General features: G+C 39.0%; 2 protein-coding genes across 4 annotated transcripts in view; one reads left to right on the forward strand and one right to left on the reverse strand.

Moving 5' to 3' along the window:
• Positions 1-21,397, reverse strand: part of LOC140244317 (protein unc-93 homolog A-like) — a 47,994-nt gene that overhangs the window by 18,435 nt on the left and 8,162 nt on the right. For all 3 annotated transcript variants that reach the window (XM_072323960.1, XM_072323959.1, XM_072323958.1), the window contains exon 2: positions 16,302-16,569. In XM_072323960.1, the coding sequence (XP_072180061.1) occupies positions 16,302-16,557 (256 nt within the window). In that variant the 5' untranslated portion in view covers positions 16,558-16,569. The remainder of the gene's footprint in view (positions 1-16,301; positions 16,570-21,397) is intronic.
• LOC140244318 (monocarboxylate transporter 13-like) overlaps positions 9,976-21,397 on the forward strand; it is a 37,947-nt gene continuing 26,525 nt past the window's right edge. The window contains exon 1 of the mRNA XM_072323962.1: positions 9,976-10,025. The gene's annotated coding sequence lies outside the window, so the exon portion shown is untranslated. The remainder of the gene's footprint in view (positions 10,026-21,397) is intronic.

The following is a 21,397-nucleotide window of genomic DNA, read 5'->3' on the forward strand; positions in this document are numbered from 1 at the left end:
ATTTTTCCTGAATGGTTTGATATTTAATACATTCGTGAATAGTGATCCGAAATAACAAATGCATAAAGCATATCGTGAATGACATATTTAGATGTTTCCTGATCTTTAGATATTGATAGGCCTTTGCTTTGTCATGGGAGATTTGAAAGAAAAACAAAGGTGTCGCGCATGATTCGATTCGTTCCGGCAGCGATTTCTATTAACTGCAAGGTCCGTGGTATGTGATAGAACTATGGAAGAGGAGTTGCTTCGGATTAATGAAAACGAAAATCTTTGCAATGACGTGTGGGATAGGAGGTTGATATTGCAGTTGGGGATGAATGTATCGTGGAAGAAATGAAGTAATTGTGTTGATGTGCTTTAACATAGTGCAGACTGGTAGGTACAGAGGTCACGTACTCTCATAGTTCTATAGTTGTTTTGATAAAGGAGAGGTATGAGCTAAATAGACAGAATGTATATATACCAATTGGAATGTTCTTTTTTGTACGAGAAATAACGCATCAATTTTGGATTTGTTACAGTAATTCTAAATAGTAGGCTATTACAGAAGTTGAGCCATGGTGAAACAAGATAGTTTGTCGGTTGAAAAGCAAAACATTTTCGCGGCATGATATTGTCGTGACTTGGAGCCGACGGTCTTTTTTCGTCGGTGGCACAAAACGTTCGCGAATCGCCACTGACATTCAATGCATATGGTATAGTATGCAAAAACTGTCGCGTGCATTTTCATTTCGGAAACCTTGACTCGCGAAATTTTGCGAATTGATAATGCACGCGAACATCTCTGGTGTTCTAGGATAAATAAATTATCAGGAGGACTTTCTTTTTTTCAGGGGGGGGGGGGGAGGAGGGGTCAATTTGATAAAGTGTTTCAATTGATATTGATATTGCTCTACATCAACGTATAGGCACCGAATTAATTAGTGTTTAGTAGTAGCCACAATAGAAAATAATCAAAGGCCTACATATTCGGGCGGGATTCAAATCTACGACCTCCTGCGACCTCTATATGACCTCTTGCGACCTCTACGACCTCCTGCGACCTCCTGCAACCTTAATTGCACAAAAATCTATAAGACCTAATGGACCAAACCTTTGGAACACACTTCCAGATTATGTTAAATCATTTAAAACGTTATATTCTTTTAAAGCTAGATTGAAAAACTGTGTTACTGTCAGATTACAATAAATGAATATTGAATCTGAATGCAAATTTTGTTTTGTTTAAGGCATTTATTTTCTTAATTGAACACAAATTTTCCTTTGCCATCCACGAAAAAATTTATTTTTGTGTTATGTTTCTGCTCAATACCAGGGATGTGCATGCCAAAATAAGAGATGAATAATATCTTAGAACGCTTCAGAGACGCTATCTGCAATATCTGTGTCTGCGCATAATGATAAATTGTCTCATGTTTCTGTGATTAATTCGTCGTTGAACAACAATATTTTTTTCTGATGCAGATGAAATTTGCAGTTTGTCTCAAGTTTTGTTGGTATAAGTATAGAAATTCTGTGTGTCGTCAATACATATAGGTATATACTGTATAGATGATCAGAAATGTTAGTTATACATTAAAAATACATTAAAAAAAAAGAAGAAGAGCAAATTGCTGTGGCTGGTGCAAAAATTCTTCTCCTGCTCATTTTACATGCCTCTACTGATCAAGATGCAGGCGATTTGCCAGAACTGTGTGAACTAATCTGGCAATGAAGCTCCAGTGGGAATTAAGTTCCCTAAATCACCGAGGTAGAGGAAACAAAAATGTGCTCTCAGCCTTGTTAGTTTTAACTGACCAAGAAAGGGTACACGTTGTAATGGAGTTGGTTCAATTGCACCCAATGCTCTGTGATAAGGCTCGTGAAGACTATAACAAGAAGGCTAAGAAGCTGCTGTATCAGCCATAAAAGAGAAGAATTAGATTGGGGTGGAAGGTAGGCTACAGTTTACTATGTTTTTAGTGATCAACCAGGATAGCGCACGAAGACATGAGTGCAAACGCAACGAGTATGTGGCACGCTAGTGAAGAATTCTGGAGAAGCATAAGGGAAATCGGTATAAAGACATGTTGTCTCCTATTGTTATTGATGGGTTGGATGCCCATAAGGTAGAAGAACCTACTGCCATTTCAGGTGCCATTTAGTCACACTGATCTAAATGATGGGTATCTCATCTTCCCATCTATGGCACCATGAGGTATAGTTCATTTGCTCATTTTCTGCTCTGCTTGTGTTGCCACGCTACAGTTGTTCCATGTCTGGCAGGTGGGCATTGCACGCGTTTCCACGAACTTGAAGTTACTTCATAAGCTGCTGGTCATCTTTATCAAATGAAGGTTAGAGCAAGTTTGAAATAGGTTCTAAAGAACTCATGAAATTGATATCTTATTATGTCATTCTCGGTGCATTTCGTGTCAAGAGTTCATTGAACGCATGGGCTCCATTCCCGTGAAATTGATAAATGAACAAACATCGGCAGCATGCAGTTTTTTCATCAGTTGTTAATACTGCCCCTTGGTCTCCGCTGGATCCGAGATTTGACCTATACACTTCTATATTCTTAATTTTCTGATTCTTGCAACGTCTCATTTTCTTCTCTTTTCTAATTTTTGCTAAATATTCGTTTTTATGCGAATATTGTTTCTAGGACAGCTGAATGATGGAGAACTGACGTTATCAGCAAAGATTTTAACCTCCTCACCATAATCATGTTTGAACAGCAGGTAATTAGTGGAATAAGAAACAGAAAGCAATGCTGAAATAGCTCTGCAGCTTCAATAATTTGTGCATACGAACGCGGTACGCAACTTCACGCAACTGTAATGCCCCAGTCGGACAGTGCTTTGCGATGGGTTACGTCCGCCGCGGATAGATACGAATGAGTGAACGTAGGGGGACGCAGCGTGGACGCAGGCATCCGCAGGGACGTATGTAGACGTAACTGTCCGTAACTCATCCGTAAAGAAACGCAAAATGACGGCGCCAAGCCTGCGAAATTTTGAAATGTTCAAAATTTCGCAGAGGGATTCTACGGATGTAGACTTTCGCAAGTAACCGTAACCAAACGTAATTATCCGTAACTGAACGTAACTATCCGTAGCCTGGACGCAGACCATCCGCAAAAAATTTTACCTCCCGTCCGTTTGCATTCGTTTACGTCCACCGTAAGTATCCGAAAGTAATCGCAAGTTAACGTATATCAACACTTTCGTCCGCTTACGTATATTTGCGGACAGTTACGGATGCTGCGGAAGATTACGTCCTTCGACGTTTTCCGTTTTCCACTCGCATTGGAACACAGAGACTCGTGGGAAGCCACACAACTCGTGTTGCCAAGCTGCAGCGCATTTACCTGAAGGAATGCTACAATACAGTCGGAGCAGTGGAGAGGCAGAACCGCATGGTCAAATTATGACATTTCTACCACAAATGGTCATTTTAGGCGGCACCCATATACTCATGACATCGGTTGACCCTTGGTGCTGAACTTTTTTTTTTCTTGCACTCTTTGAATGTATATTTTTCGAAAAGGCAATATTTTGATTACGGGAAGGGGTGACAGCATTTCATTCACTTTTCTGGCCGGGAAAGGTGTGTGACAGCGATAACTATATAAAATTCTCTATGTCAATGGTATGTCAAAATTCTCTATGTAGGGGATGGGGTGAGAGCATTTCGTTCACTTTTCTGGCCGGGAAAGGTGAGTGACAGCGATAACTATATAAAATTCTCTATGTCCATGTCAAAATTCTCTATGTCAATGACATGTCAAATTCTTCAAACATTCTCTCTTTCTTATTATTTGCGGATGATAATAATGTGTTTTATCTCATTCTGATTCTGATCGATTAACACATGATACTTTAAACTGTGAATTAACGAAGTTACTCCATTGGATAAGAGCGAACAAACTCTTAATAAATTTGCAAAAAACTGCAAGAAAAAATGCATGCTGTTCAGTAATTCGCTAGAAAATCTACCGAGAAACGTTTTCCTGGAAGACACGGTCATAGACGAAGTCTCCTCCATCAAATTTCTAGGTTTGATTCTGGACAATAAACTTACCTGGGGTTTGCATATTGATTCTGTTTGTCGTGTTATTTCAAGGAATATAGGTATTATAAACAAAGTTGAATTCTATCTTCCCAAAAATTTACATTTTATGTTATATTCTGCTTTGATACTATCTTACTTAAACTATGGTATACTCGCATGGGGAAACACTTTTTCTAAACATACAGAAAGAATACTATTATTACAGAAAAAAAGCTCTTCGTATCATTTGTCACGAGTCGTGGAGAAGTCATACTTATAATTTATTTCACGAAAATAATATTTTGAAAATTTGACCTTTATCGTTTGCAATTACGACAATTCATGTATAAACTCACCAACCATTCTCTCCCCCTTGTGTTTGATTCCATGTTCTTAAAGAATGAAACTGTTCATGCATATCCAACCCGTCAATCCCATGAATATCATTTGCCTTTGACTAGGACGGTTTTTGGAAAATCTTTATTCTCCTTTTCTGGACCAAAATTCTGGAATTCTTTTGATAATAATGTAAAAGAAGCTTTAATTCTTAATACATTTTCTTTAAAGTTAAAGAATTATTCAAAAACTTCGTATGCAGCAAAATGAATAATTCTTTTTTTTTTTACTTTTGATTTTCAAAATCGTCTGTGCATCGGTAACCTCACTACTCTTTGTTTATCAGCGAGCCTGTGCCTCCAGTGCCCACCATTTCCCTCTCCTCCTCCCCCCCCCCTCCACCTCGGACTTCCTTCCTTCCGTACTATCTTTCTATCCTCTCATCAATCTTTCCTTACAAGAGAGCCTCTTTCTGTTTGTTAATGTGAGTTGGTATGTGTGCATGTATGTGTGCATTACTCTGTCTGTCATTTTTTTTTTTACTACCGTTAAGGGAAATTGTTGTTGTTGTTGTTGTTGTTGTTTTTTGCTATTATATTTTTTTTTTTCTGTATGAGGGGACTGCATTCTACAAGCCCTGTTTTTTAGCAGTCCTCTCCATTTCCAGCAATATTGTTTATGCATTCACCACAGTGACGTAACAGTTATTTGTATCTCTGTTGATAATTTACCTGTATCTCTTTTACAATGTTATTCTGTTCATCGCATTGTGGTACTGATTTCATGACATCTGTGTATTCGAGTGTTTCATTGTATTTCTAATTATTTTGTTTGATGGAAATGAAATAAATCAACTTGAAAAAATGAGAACGAATTTGGTATTTCTCTATAGTCTTACCCACTTTACGCTCCATGGAATGTGTATTACATTTTTGTATATAATACAGTGCTTGGGTGTGGGAGGGGTGTTTGAATGTCTCGATGTCTTTTTTTTCTGGAAATTTAATAAGCATTACTTTATTATAAAAATCTCCTTAACAAAACCCAAATAAGTCATGAATATCGCTGCACAACGACAGCGTAACCACAGTTTGTCTATTCCATGACTGTAAGTAATAATTTTCTTACTCTAATGTTTAACTTATCGAGCTATATTGTATTATATTTGTGGTATAATTATGTTATGTATTCTTTATGAAATTTATTCATATTTGAGTTGCACAAATAAAATTTAAACCTCAAGTTCAAAAATTTCATATATCTTTTATCATTGCAAAGCAAATTAAAGGATTACGATTTTTTCACAAATTGTACGTAATTGAATTTCAGTTTTCCCCAGTCATGCCAGTGCAACAAACAGTCCACTATGTGATAACCTTGCTGTCATAACACACTGACTTAGCAAGGATCGTCACAGAAAACAATACTGTCCATAATTATCTATAACAATCTGTAACTATCCCTAACTATCCGAAAATATCCGCAACTCTCCGCAAGTGTTCAGAACTATTATGTGCCAATTTGTAAGAATATCCGCAAGTGGACGCAAGTATTCGCATCTGATCGTATTTGTCCGTATCACCCGCACTTTTTCTCGGTATGTTTTGAATAAATTTTCTAGTGACGGCAAAGGATCCGCGGGAGTCCGCAATAGAAATGACTTTTTTGGACGTAACGCCGGACGCAGAGCATTATGTGACTGGGGCTTAAGCAACTCTACGCGGCCTGTACGCCCGACCTACGTTTATGTACGCAACTCTACGCCCGCTACACGCTGAATAAGCTACGCTGATACGCGCTTCCTACGCAACCGTACGTAACCCTACGCTTGGACTACGCCGATCCTGCGCGGATCATCACAACTATTTTTCATGAGTACGCAGCCGATTTCGGCGTAGTCGCTACGCAACTCTACGCAACTCTACGTAAAGCTTGGTGTGAAACCCCCTTTAGAATATAACCAATTAACGTTGGTAAACTGATTCTCGCCGATGTATATACTGCATAGTTTATTGTTATAGATATTCTCGCATATTCCGAAGATCAATATTAGAATTGCCCATCTCTGTTTTCTTAAATATTGATTGAGGCAAATAAAAAACAAATGTGAGTTAGAGGATAATTTATTTGGGAAATAAACGTGCGTAGTAGAAGCGTCCACCTTGTGAACGATGCTACGACACAGGGGAGATCAACAGCTTCTGAGGAATTATCATAAAGCGTAGGCAGTGGCGTAACTAAGGGGGGGGGGTGGCACGTGTCCCCCCCCCCATCTGCTGGTAAATAAACCCCAAAACAAAAACAAAAAACAAAATAAAAAAAGACCTCACCAAAATGGTAATGCAAGGGTTAGTAAACTGCTTTAGAAATCAACATGAAAGGGTGATCAAGAAATAAGACATTTTTCTAAGATTTCTTTTAACCATGATTAAAGAGGTATATAGTGTGGAACGTTGTTGAAAAAGCCTGGAACCGACAAAAGATTGTGATTCAGCGTGATCCCTGGTTGGCATTCTAAACATAAGCAGGATGTGCGCAGTGTACTCAGAACATCCGAACGGCAAAAAGAGTCGCTGCAACGTTGCGCAATGTGATATAGAATTTACACCTTTGTACCTTACGCTTCGTTATCAAAGCCAGATCATAGATTTTGCAGTGTTGCTTTATACATACTAGTCTATCTTAAAATGCCTTGCATTGCCAATAATAAAACTTGACCTGGGCTATTTCCCAACCTTTCCATGTATATAAAACATATACACACACAAACACAAACAATTTGGGGATGCTCTATAGTGCAGATTTTGAACATCTTTCCCCCGCTTGGTCACTTCGACGCCCCTTCGCTGGTCATACCTCCCCCAATCACGAACATAAACCGACACCCTTGACTACCAGCGGTGGATCAAGGGGGGGGGGTGGCGCACTTTGGGCGCCCCCCCCCCCTCTTAATTTCCAAAGCGAAATATATAGCTACAAACGGCAGTTTTTGGACTGTAAAATGTCAAAATCCGCTCGCTCGCATTTCATCGTTATGCCATTCTCCTGATGTTACTGTCAGTAAATTGCCAGCAGTTGCGCCCGGTGAGCCCCCTTAATTTCCAAAGCGTAAAAGTATAAGCTACAAACGGCAGTTTTTGGACTGAAAAAATGTCACAATTTTCAAGCTCGCTAGCTCCGCTTGCTTGCATTTAATTGTTATGCAATTCTCCTGATGTTGCTGCCAGTAACTTGTCGTTTCACACCGTCATTCCATAATCCATGTAAGGAAAACTTGCAATGTTGCTCAATGACTGCTCTGTGGAATGTATCACATTGCGTTATGTATTGTAGTCCCTTAAAGGGACATTCCGGACGATTTTCATAATTTCACATCATGTAGTACATAAATCAACAACTCCATGTATAGATTCGTGGAATTTGTTGTGGTCCTTGAGCAGAGAAGCCAATAAATTGAAAATCTTAAACAAATTACACTGAACAGTGTTGATGACATCAGAGCCGGTTACGCCGAGATATGTAGTAAAAAAAAAAAGGAAACCTCAAAACACAACAAAGTTTGTGTAAAAAAGAATATCAATGACTGCAGTGGACACTTGTGGGCAAGCAGGTAACGTTGCCTCAATGGTAAGACTTATCTGTCAATCGCTACTGTCCATGTATACTTTGAACCAATGTGCGAGAAATGGGAAAATTAGATTACAAATCACGATCCACTTGCCAAAGTATTCACTTTCTCTTGTTAAGTACGTGCAAATGAGATTACTTGAGCGATCTTTTCCCAAAATACACTACCGCTGCACACGCATTTTCTCTCTCTCTCTCTCTCTCTCTCTCTTTTTGCATTTTTCCGGATCTAAGAGAGTTATTATCTTCCGCGCATGTAGTTTCTAGATTTTCAAAACGTAGTGTTATTTCCATTCAGGCTGAATATCTTATATTATGAAGGATATGGCAATATGATCAAAGCAGGAAAGCATATTTACAGCAAAAAGTTATTGTGACGCCTTTAACAGAAACGGGTGCATGAATTGATTAACAAGCGATGGATGTCAATAAGTAGTAGGTCCATTGTTATAATCACATAATCATTAGCTTCATTTGACGAAGTTGATCGGAAAATGATAATATAGGCTTTCCAGTGAGGATATACAGTTTCAAATATTTTCACATTATGCCTCAGATTTATGATTGAACTTTGCACATTGTTTTGGACAGGATTTACTTCTGTTCAATGTGCTTTACCGTCAGGTAAAATGCAATTTCATTGAATAAATAAACAAGCGAAATATACGGCCAACATTATGCTAGTGCTCAAAAGTATCTTCAGATTGCTTGGAAAGACGGCGGCATACAATCCCAATCGCCAAAGGCACAAATGCACCTGTGGAATTCTTTTGTGAATCCATACAAAATTGACAGCTGTTTGAATAGTTACTGCCAGTTGGAACTCTTCAGATTGCTTAGAAAGACGGCGGCATAGAATCCCAACCGCCAAAGGCACAAATACACCTGTGGAATTCTTTTGTGAATCCTTACAAAATTGACAGCTGTTTGAATAGTTACTGCCAGTTGGAACTCTTGTTCTTGAACCTCCTAGCTTAATTGGTATCATTATAGGGACTACCGCCAAATTGGTCATTCCAACATACCCGCTATATATTGCTCACGAAATGAAAAGACTATGCGTACGTAATGACGAGACCATACGCACGTAATGACAAGACCACGCGTACGTAAGAAAAAGGCCATACGTACGTAATGACGAGACCATACGTATGTAATTCCAAGACCTTACGTACGTAATGACAAAAATCTGTTAGACCATACGTACGTAATGACAGAAGCACACGTACGTAATGGCAAGACCACGCGTACGTTATGACAGTAACATGCGTACGTTATGACAGTAGCATGCGTACGCTAAGAATTTCATAGAACTATAATGACAAATGTCCATGCGTACGTTATGACAGAACCATGCGTACGTTACGAAACAACCATGCGTACGTTCTGACATGCACGCGTATGGTGTTGGCACGCGTTTTGGCGACGATGGCCTTCCATACATTTTTTCCGAATCCATGCGTATGTAATGGCAAAACCACGCGTACGTTATGAAAGAAGCATGCGTACGTTAGGAATTTCATTGAAAAATAATAGCAAATGTCCCATGCGTATGTTATGAAAGAACCATGCGTACGTTATGAAATAAGCATGCGTACGTTCTGACATGTATGCGTATGGTTTGGCACGCGTTTTGGCGGCGATGGCCTTCCATAGACAAGCCATACAATACAAGCATGCGCTGGATGGATGGGGGAAATGGTACGCACATTCACCGCAAACACTTTCAGCGTGATTCCATCCTGTATCTGCAAGCTGCTACCGCTCGCTCTGCTCCCCAGCCGCCCCGCCCACCCGCCGCTGCCAACGTCAAATTGGGCATCTTACCATGGCCCTACCAAAGCATAGCTCCTCCACTCCATCGCATATCCACGGTGAATATCACATGTTCTCACTCCTACTACGTGTGTTCTCGTGGACATGGCGGAATAACCTCTGGCACAGTGTCATCTCAACAAACGCAGCTAGCTAAGCATTGCCATTGACAGCTAGCTGCATATGTCACACTAAACCAACGGGCAACGGTGAGTAGATGGAGATAGATCATGTTGCACGTTGGAAACCGTTTCGACTTGTGCTATGTGGTTCTACTAAGTCGGCACCGAGAATTTCATTAGTCCGATTTACTTGGTTCTATGTTTTCATTTATGGTGGGTTATCGACTATTATGAGCAGAGTAATTTGATAGTACCGGTACGTGATGAATATCTTCAACGATAAGGACAAGCGCTATATTCAGCGTAGCATGTAGGCATCGGGCAGTGTGTGTGTACAGACGATGTGACGGTCCCTGGGCATAGTACACTTGGGATACATAGTTTGTACATTGTACATACATACCACTGCAATTACCAGATACTAGTACAGTGTATACGAATACGGAGGCCTACATAAAATTTGCCTATTGATTTACCGGAAACATTAAATTTGATGCGTCGATCTTCATCTTGAACATGTGCGTGTGGACTGTCGCCCATACAGTGATACACACAACATGACTGGGCATGCCCATGACTGATGTGTCATGGCCATTAAAGGGTCCCTAAGCTGCAATCAAATTGTATGTTGACCTCTATTGATGCCTTTGATCTATAACGTTAGATCTACATAACTAAATCAACAAATACTTCATGAGAATATGCATCGCGGTTTTTTTTTTTTTTTTTTTTAACCCTGTTTCATACACGGGGATCCTCAAGATCATTTACCGGTAAGGCGGTGTATTCATATTCCATTGAGAAATCATCCTCTGGTAACACTTGCCTCACCATTCACTGAATGGTCAAGAATTTGTCAGAAAAATTTGCAGACTAGTATAAAAAAACACACAAACAAACAAACAAACATGCGGTGCTGTTGTGCGTATTGAAAGTGCAACCTGTCAATACTGAATGGTAAAGTTGTGCGTATTGAAAGTGCAACCTGTCAATACTGAATGGTAAAACAGAATGCATATAACGATGCTTTATATGTCACAGGAGGATGATGCCACAGCTGGAATATGAATGAAGATGATCTGGAGGAATTTTCTTTAGATTTTCTGAAAGCGAGTCTAAAAAACCAGTGCAGAAAAAGTAATGAAAACAATTTTAAAGAATCTATGATGCATATAAGGAATTAGTGATTTGGTAATGTACACACCAAAATGCATCGATATCAACATAGTCCTGCATTTGGCTTGAATTACAGGGCCATTTCACGCCGCGGGGAAAAAAAAAACAAAACAAAACAAAACAAAACAAAACAAAACAAAACTCAACACAAACAAGAACTCTACGTGCAGCAAACCCCAATGCTACTCCCGAGTCGAAAAGCATTATGAAAAAAAAAAAAAAAAACCGACGAAACAAAAGCAGCGTTCAGAGAATTTTGACGGGAATTGGAGAAGGGAATTACTCAGGTGGTAGTGGACACTCCAGTGTGAAAATACTGGAGTGATATTGATCATTACAATGTATATCACTTAGGTCCTGTAAGGCTGTACATTTAGGAAAAAAATATCCGTTTGTGAACAATAGATTTGAACTCTACATATAGTAAAGAAATATAGATGGGGTATATTGTAGGAGACAAGAGCCGTCACGGTTAAGTTTGGAATCGAGAGGTCACGTTTACTCAAATGCGAAACAAAACCAGAAACAACAACAACAACAACAACAACACCAACAACAACAATAACAGGAGGAAGGTGAGTTGGCTCAGTCGGTAGCGCGTCTGCCTCACGATCACGCGGCCCGGGTTCGAACCCGAGTCTGGACTGAGCAATGTTGTGTGTAAGCATACCGTCCCCTCTAGCAAGAGGCAAAACACTCTGTCCCTCGGACAGGACATAAAATGGAGGTCCCGTGTATGAGAGAGTAACAACTTTTGCACGTGAAAGATCCCGCTTCATTCATTCATTGCAAAGAGCAGGGTGTTTAACCCGGTGAAGTGGTCCACCCCACATCCTACTGGACCCCATGGAAGACCAGCTTAACGGATATGGGCTATCCAGCCATCTTCTCAGATGGAAAATGAACAAAAAACAAACAAACCAAAAAACAAACAAACAAACAACAACTCGGCAAGAATACATGTAAAATGTTTTATTGTACCATCTAGATGTAGTTACGTCATTATCAAAACCCTTTCCGCTTTCGAATGAAGGTAATCTTTCTTTGTGGCAAAATTTCTTCTTTTATCTGGTAAATTGTCTGTGTTCCGTACCATGCCTACAGTGTGTATGTGTGTGTGTGGGGGGCAGGGGTGTTCTGGGGAATGACTAGCGTTTGAAGGACAAGTCCACCTTCATATACATGTGCATGATAGAGTGAATGCAGCAATATTAGTAGAACACAAGCTAACACATCAGTGAAAGTTATGAGGAAAATCGGACAATCCATTCAAAAGTTATGAATTGTAAAAGTTTCTGTGCAGTCACTACTGGATGAAAGACAACAAGTTACTATAGTGTACAGTGTATGATGTCACATGCGTAAAACGATAAGGAGAATTCCACAAAATATCATTATGTGGAAAAATACAAGTATCATCGACTCGTTACTGACGTAATTCCGTGTATGTTAAGGGTAATATTATTCCCCTTGCCTTCTGAAAGAGGCAAGTCAATTAGTGTTATTTTATTATGCGAGAAAAGTGAAAAAAAAAATGTTGATTTTTCTTTATATTTTCTATATATCTACCGTACGAAAACTTTCCGAATCAATAAGCGATCAGTATTATAGCCATGTGATGTGTAAATCCAGGGAGGTGGCACCTCTCTGGTAAATCTAAACATCATTTGGCACCTATGTACCTTCAGGGAGGTGAGAACGTCTCACCTCCCTGGTACCTTCCAGGTAGATTTGTACATACAAACCAAGATCACAGCATAAACCACAACCTCAGTCATCAGTGCAAGACAGACAACACAGAACACTGTACAGCTGTATCACAGGTGCAGGTCACCTGTATCAACGCTGGACAAAGACAACAAAAATGTCGCAACAGGTGCAGCCCACCTGTGAATGTGGAATAATGTAGATTCCACAATGAAGATAGGCAAGATGATTCCAAGTACTATACACGTATCCCACTGTACGTTTAAAAGAAGATGCGAAGATGAAAATATTGTTCACAACCACTTTGTCCTTTTGAACTTGATGCCCCCTTATGTGCCCAAGACACCGGTTTACTAAGGAGGTTTAAGAGATGTAGTTCCAACTGGCTGTAATTATTCAAACAGCTGCCATTTTTCTATTGATGCACAAAAGAATTCCTCAGGTGCACTTGTGCCTTTGATGATCAGGGTTCCATGCCGCCGTCTTTTTGAGCAATCTGAAGATTCATTTTAAACTCTAACATTATATCGTCTATATTCTGCTGGTTTATTTGTCAAATAAAATGAATGTTCTCTTAATGAGAAAGCATATGAAACAAAAGTAAATCCCGTCCAAAATTATGTACAAAAATGTAAACCTGAGCTGTATGTCGTGAAAATATTTGAAACTGTACTCTCACTACAAAGCCGATTTTATCATCTTTCCGACCACTTCCGACAAATGAAACTGATATGGTATAATTTTCGAGTATAGCTCTTTATTCATTTATATGTTAGATTAGTATAAAGTCATGTAAAAACGAGTGATTTTGATATTCATTTCATCAATTTTTGTACAATTTTTATTCGAACATCCCTGTGCCTGTACTATTAATGTGCCGCTTGTTTTCCAAGAAGGGACGGCGAAAAGCAATATTGTACCATCACAAAGACGTATCTTCCTTTGAGACGAGTCATGATGCAATGCTACATGAATCAATTGTCTTCCTATCTGTGAGGCAGCTCCAGTTTAGCACATACTTCAAATATTTCTGAGTGGCGGCATGAAACATGGAATCAAGGGGAATGAGACTGTTGTTACTCCATTTCTCAATCCTCCTTGGGTTTACCAGGGAGGTGTAAGAAAAGGAGAGACAACTCGTTCGTAATTCATGCAAACACATGTTTGGTTTCAAAGCGTTACAATGGGATGTCTAGCATTCCACTATACGCTTTGAAGTCATGCTCTGCACCGCTCCAGTTGCAAGGCGAAGTTCGGAGACGAAGAACGCATTTCACCTTTCGTTGAATTACAAGCTTTATTTCCCGTAAAATTTTAAATGAAATACTGGAATTGATTAAGAGTAGTTTAGGAAAGAATTCAATATTATAAACATGTATTTCTAGTTTCTTCGTAATGCGCAAATCGAAATGAAATGAAAATCAGGCCCTCTTAAAAACCTAATATTTTTCTATAATGCGCACATTTCCGCATGTTAGTTTTCTATCCTTTAATCTGGGATATTTTGATCTTTCAAATAAAGTACTCCGCTAAAGGGTGCACCAGCTCGTTTTAAACTATTTGCAGTTAAAATTTTCAGTTTTACACTGCATTTTGATTCGCTGCTCCAATTCAAGGTACACAAATTCATTGTTGCCATCACATTGAAAAAGAGAGAGCGAAATACAGTATAGGGGCAAGTATTTCTAGATGTGAGAGCGCTAGTCCCGATTATTGATGCTCGCTTTTGTCAAAGCACCTGATTTCCACCTGTAGTTAAGCGCATAACTTCTCGGCGGTGTCGCGCATCCTTCAAAATAGAGCAGGAGTTGTCTCTCCTTTTCTTACACCTCCCTGAGTTTACTAACATATTCGAATTTTGGATGTTTCTCCCGCCCTGACACAGAAACGAGGTTTTCTATATTAAAGATACTGTTTATCTTTGGGAGCAGTGATTTAAAAATATGTTCGAGTACAAGTGGTCATGTGGTGCATTTATTGTGTATGTCAGTTGTATCGCAGAACATCCTACCATATACATTTTTAGCAATAAAGCCTAAAATATAAGGAGATATCACTATTTTTCTCAATAAACCGTAACTGTAGACGGTTTAGCCTATAGACAATTTTGTCATAACTATTGTTCCCATTTTTTATGTTTAACAATACTCAACATCGATTGAACAACTTTTTTTTTTTTACACTGGTTTTTCTATCCCTAACATTGTAGAACTACGTGTATTTTGAAGCACTCAAGTTGGGTTTTTGTTACATCTGCAAATGGTAAATAATGAATTTAACTTGCACACTGTACTTCAAAAACACTTTTTTTTTTCAATGCTTGGTATCCAGTTTATACACATTAAATGTTGCTATGTCGGGCAAACCTCAGACAAGCTGTCAGTTTTTTTAAAGGGACCACTGCCAGAAGGCATTCGTATGAAATTTGAATACAGAAAATTAGTAAACCGCTCTATTACAAAGATAGGCCGTTGTTATCCCTCCACATCTAAATACAAGACGATGTGACTGTGCATGCACAGATCTGCACAGATCTGCAAACAATGTTAAAAATAGGCCGGTGTCACCGGCTCTGTAATGTATTCATCGGATTTTATGCATGCTTTGTTCACAAAAGTTGTCCTTAACAACCACAAAGCTTGCCAGAGGCTTGCCCTACCTAGCAAAAACCGAGTGATTCTTGCCAGTATAAATGGGAGGGAGTTTGTGAATGAAACGATTCTTTATTATAGGCTGTAGAAAAAGAAGCATCCATCTTGTGATACAACGCAGAAACGGTCTTATAGGCCCTATCCACGTTCGGCCCTTTGGGGCGTCCACCCCTGGAGGTATGTACAGGTATAAGAAAGTCTTTCATTAGATTGAACAACTTTGTACACTCGTAGCCCAACCTCCTTAATGGCCCTAAGAATCAATTACTATTTACTGCCAGGTTTGTTTAAATTATTATGACTAATTCAACAATTGATCAAAAAAACATGAATGAATTTGAAAAATGTCATAATTAAGTACAAAACAGAGAAGGGACAATGGAAGACGATCAGGTAGTAATCACGTTAACTGACTTTAACTTTTTTCTGCAAGGGATGTAGGAAAGAGATGAGCTCTCTCTTCCACCTTGTGGGTTTTAGTGTGCATTCACGTCCTCAGAACCAGAAAGCTTCGCAAAGGCTATACCCTACATTGTGTATACTGCATACAGACTGGATTGTAGAAATGAACTGAATAATTAATGTAGCCGGATTGAATTACAATATGTAGCTGAAAAGTCCTCAGAGAAAATACAAATACCCATGAATTTGTTAAAAAATTGTAAACTGTCAAATTGATGCCAAACAGTAAATGGCCAACCGAAATTACTTACCGCCCCCTCCCTTGCCCTGCAATCCCAGAAGCCAAAAGGAAAACACACACAAACACTTGCCCTCCCAACGCATAGACACAAACACACACAAATCCAGATCGCATACGGCAGCTTACCAGCAAAAGTTGTTGTTGTGTAGGACAGGCTAAGGGCAGCCAACCCCAGGCCACTCTTGCAATTTACGCTACTCTGTAGCGTCACCAACGATGAGAATGCGGTGAAGTTGAGGAATACGAGCACACTCAAGACCAGGAAATTTTTATATATTCTCCTCTTGGTCCACTTGTTGATGTTTCCCTTTCCTTTCTCCTCCTTTCCGTTCGCCATTTTTTCGAAGTCGTTGACCTCCTTAGATCGGCTCCTGGTAACCATAGTCACGCAATCCTGTAGATAAGCAGAATCGACATTCGTCATTTACATAATTGCATCATCCATGATTTTTTTTTTATTTATTATTCATTGATGATATTAAGCTTTGGTTGTGCTCTTGAATAAAGGTTGCAAGCGTGTTCTCCATCATAATGTGACTAAAGATAGTTTTATTTTTATTCTTATTCTATTTTTTTTTAAAACAGAAATGAACTAGCATCTGCTTTTTATACCGTCAATTAATTTTCAGCTTCATTTGATGTGAAAATAAAGTATATATATTATATATTATTGACTCGTAACAATGTGACACACATGCACACACACACACACACACACGAACGAACACAATCACAAAGGGCATGGAATAAGATCGTAAGATAACAGTAGGCATTTATTATTGCAATAAGTTGTCAACAGTTCTTCATGTGTCATGGGAAACTGCTGTCTGAGGAAACGGATCCTCTTGAATCAAAACATACCGACAGTTTATTCTGCGCCTGTGTATTGTGCTGTTACTTTTGGCAAATAATGATTGAATCAAAAGAAAATGAAATCATTAAGACACCGTTCCATGAAAAGCTCTCAGCCCTGACAAGTTGTCAGTTTCTGACAAGTTCAGTAAAATCATTGGTTTTGATTGGCTGAGAAGCTCTGGTCACCGACTGTTACTATGGCGATTGTCAGAGACTGACAACTTGTCAGGGCTGACAACTTTCACGAAACGGCGCCCTGGGCATAACACACACTACCCATATTATATTGTCTTCCACCTTGCCCCAAATAGACATTCGGGCAAACTAAGGTCCCATGCTTTCAACAGGCAATTATCCAGCCATTTCTTCCACCTGTCCGACCGTGAGTTTTAGCTGCCCTGAGCAAGTGTGCGAGAGCTTCCAGCAGCATGATCTTGACAGCTTTCGCACAAAGGAGAGTTTTGAGTTGTCGTCCCTCTTGCCCCGAATTGGCTTGCCGCCCTCTCTCGTCTATATTTTGAGCATGATATTACAGTCTGTAATTTCACTGCTGCAGTTTTACTGTCCCTTTCTCGATTTTGCTCGCATTTTCTTTGATTTATCCAAACTTGAGAAACTCCTTATTAAAGTAGATCTATCCGAGATACTTTTGTGTCCCTGATTAATATCTGTAATAACAATTTGTGCCCCATCGGTGTACACAAAACGATGTACACTGTATTATAGTGTGTACATGCACCAACTTCCAAATCCACGAATGAGCAATGGTGCTTTGATCTTGTTGTGTCCTTCTTCCATATACGATACACTATGTGCCGTGTATTAAATGATTGAATTTTGATAAGGCAGTGGTAAATGCCATTACTACTCATTATCTCAAAGCATATTGCAACAAACCGGAACGAGAATTTTCCCCGACTTTTTTTTTTTTTTTTGAATCTCGACAATGATTATTAGAACACTATCATGGTGCGTATCAACAAGGATTATAAGAACCCTCTCTGATATGCCGCCCTCTTTCGTTCTCACGCGAAAGAGAAGGTAAAAATGCTCGCACGTCACCGTTAACATTCTTTTACTACATTTTGGTCTTGCATCTGAGCATTTCTAAAATGCATTCTCTCCTTAATAAGGTTACACATAATCGCTCAAAAATAAGTTGAACAACAACCTGTTTACGCATCAAGAGCTCAATGCAATTTCGTGAAAGCTGCACGTAATAATCGGAGTACAATGGCACGCATCAATTACACTGACAGTTTTAATAAGCCAGTTCGGAGTTAGCTCATGGGCACTTTGGTCCGAAGGAACTTTATGTTTTTCTCAGTCAGTTAGGGGCACTTCACTCGTTTTAGAGCGACATAATGCGCAAGCTTTACGTAACAATTTATGGAATTCATTGATCCTGTTCTAACAAAGAATGAACTTGCGTAGACCAGATGACCAGAATGATCCGTCAATATTAACACTTGGGAAAGTGTTCATTTCAAATATTTTGCATTGAATGTATTAACAATCTCTTTCTATTGCTATTGCCAAATACCACTTTTGCTGTCAGGTGGATGTGCTGGCAAGCAGCAGTTATAAGGATTACATGCCAGAATAACCATTCCATCACAGCTGCTTATCACAGTGAATTTAAAAACCCACATGCCTGTTGGTACGAATGACCTTTCTTCAGCTCATGCGCAAAGTGGAACTGCGAACTGGCTTATTAACGGAAACCAAGCCCAAAACAGCATTGTAGACTGAGTGAAAGCAGCATTATCAGTAGAAAACATCAGTGAAAGTTTGAGGAAAATTGGTCAATCGGTTCAAAAGTTTCGGTGCCATCATCGCTGGATGAGAAGACCACTACATTATGTCGTACATGTATTTGGACACCACTATTGATAGTATATGTACGTGTATTACCAAAAAGAAACTATAAGGAGAGTCCCGCAAAATCTCATTTTACATGAAAAGTACACATTCCGTCGACTTGTTACTGACATAATCATGTAACGGGTTGTCCCCCCTGTTTTCTGAAAGAAGTAAGTCAACAATGTGCTCTTTCTTTCATTTTGCAACAGAAAAGTGAAAATAATAATTATGTTGAATTTTCTTTGTCATTTTCTATTTATATTGTTGTCCATGATGACGTCATGAAGTATAATAGTCTCCTAATCCAGCAATGACGGCACTGAAACTTTAGAAATCAGAACTTTTGACTCAACTGCCCCATTTTCCTCAAACTTTCACAGTTATGATGTGTTCTACTAATATACATAGAGCTGTCTTCACTCAATCCACGATTTTATTTTGGCTCGGTTGTTCTTTATCGCCCTTTCTCCCTTTCTTTATACCGACAAGTCTTATACATGATTTTACTTGCAATAATTCGTTCATGCAAGACGAGGACTGTACATTATCCTTTGTATAAATCCCCTAAAGTAAGTTTATGTTTAGCCATTATGCGTAGTGCAGTATAATTATTTCTTAACTCTGTATAGTTTCAGGATAGATTGTCGTTCCATTATACTATAGGTGTTACAAAAAATATTCCCACTTTTGATCCTTCATAGTTCAAAAACGATATATCAGATAATACTAACATTGGTATGAGTAATAGCTGAAAAGTGTACAATTTTGTTGGAGATAATTTGAAAATTAAAGCATGATTCAGTTTCATTAAATTCAACATTAATATTTCAGTTAGGTTTCAGATTTTGCTCTATTTTTAACCCTCTGTACAAAACTTCAACTTTGCATAGGGGGTTATTGGTGTGTAGGCCTATAGGAGTGTGTTGTTGATACCCAGACAATGGTCCTGGACAATGGCCAGGATTGGAATGCTCTATTACATATTTATGAGGAATTCCACTATCACAGCTAGTCTTTATTCATTCTGAAATGCGGTGTATGCAAGCACATGGAAACATGTGCTTACTTTTTCATGTGCATGCATTTCACCCTGTGTCATGAATTCAGACTAGCAGTGCTCAGGGCAATCCACATGAATAATTTGATAAAGCATTCATGTGCCTTGCAGCAGGAGCTCTGAACAGGTGGCAGCCATGTCCATCGTTCAGGGTCATTGTAAGCACACACTCACATACACATCATTGGTTCCTGTATCAAGTTCAATTTTTGTACAGAGGGTTAAAATTTGCTCAAAATCTGGAACCTAACATTGAAATGAATCATTGATTTCATGAAACTAATAGAGGCTTTCATATTCAAATCACGTCAAACTAAATTGAACACTATTCAGCTATTACTCATAAGATTATCAATGACAGTTTTATCTGATATATAGTTTTTGAACTATTAAGAATCAAAAGTGGGATTTTTTGTTTTTTTAACACCCAGTAGTTCCTCGTTTGCTCCACGATTGATCACAGGCATGCTATGGCTCACAGGATTGTAAACACCGTAGCAGTGGTATTGGGAATGTGTAACAGTACATATTCTTATCAATGGTACAAGTTCTAATCTAGGTTCAATTCAGATCTTTGCGATAACATTAAAGGGGACTATGCAGTGCAAAAATTTAATGTTGACTTGTGTTGAATCACAGTATCCTGGCATCTGCTAATCATGACTAACATAATACATTGGGATGCACCTTCCCTTGACCAAGCATAACATACATGTGTTTCCCTACAATACTATTAGTAACACAATGGAAACATGCAAGTTATATTCAGTCTCGGGAAAGGTGCATACTAATGTCTTTTGTTCATCATATTAGTACTTCAGCAATGACTGAGAGATGATCACAGGCAGAATCTTGGTTTGGAAGTGTTTTTTTTTTTTCTTTTTTTTTTTTTGGGCGTATTCAAGTAATCCGAAGAATATTTAGGTGACTGGCTACATAAGTGATGTTGAGGGTTTAATGAATCGACACAAGTTGACATAGATCGTACATCCATCATACAGCCCCTCTAACAACTACAAAAGCGTCGTTAAGCTATTGCGTGGCCATGATAGGTGAAAGAGACAGTGTGTCCAGTGTATAACCTCAGACTCCATGTGTTATCAAACAAACAAACACACACACACACACACACGACGGTGTCGTTAACGCCGTTATTTATATCCCCAGTAATGATAATTATGATAGATTGAAAGTAAGCTCAGTAGTGATGTATGCGTGTATTTCTATTCCTGCTTGTATGTGTTACTTCAGGAGCAGCTTTTATACATCACTTTGGCTTGTTGTACGCCAGTAAGTGAGCTGCACTGTCGCCAGTGTCGGACTACTACAGAATTTGGAAGTGCTTTGTGGCCATGCGCATCCAGTCCCTACAACTACAAGTCTAACTTGCGAAATTGCATTGTTGCCGAAGAGGAAGTTATTCCCGGTATAACCCAAACCCAAATGT

The sequence above is a fragment of the Diadema setosum genome, chromosome 21 (genome assembly GCF_964275005.1).
Source record: "Diadema setosum chromosome 21, eeDiaSeto1, whole genome shotgun sequence".
In the NCBI taxonomy this organism is placed as follows: Eukaryota; Metazoa; Echinodermata; class Echinoidea; order Diadematoida; family Diadematidae; genus Diadema; species Diadema setosum.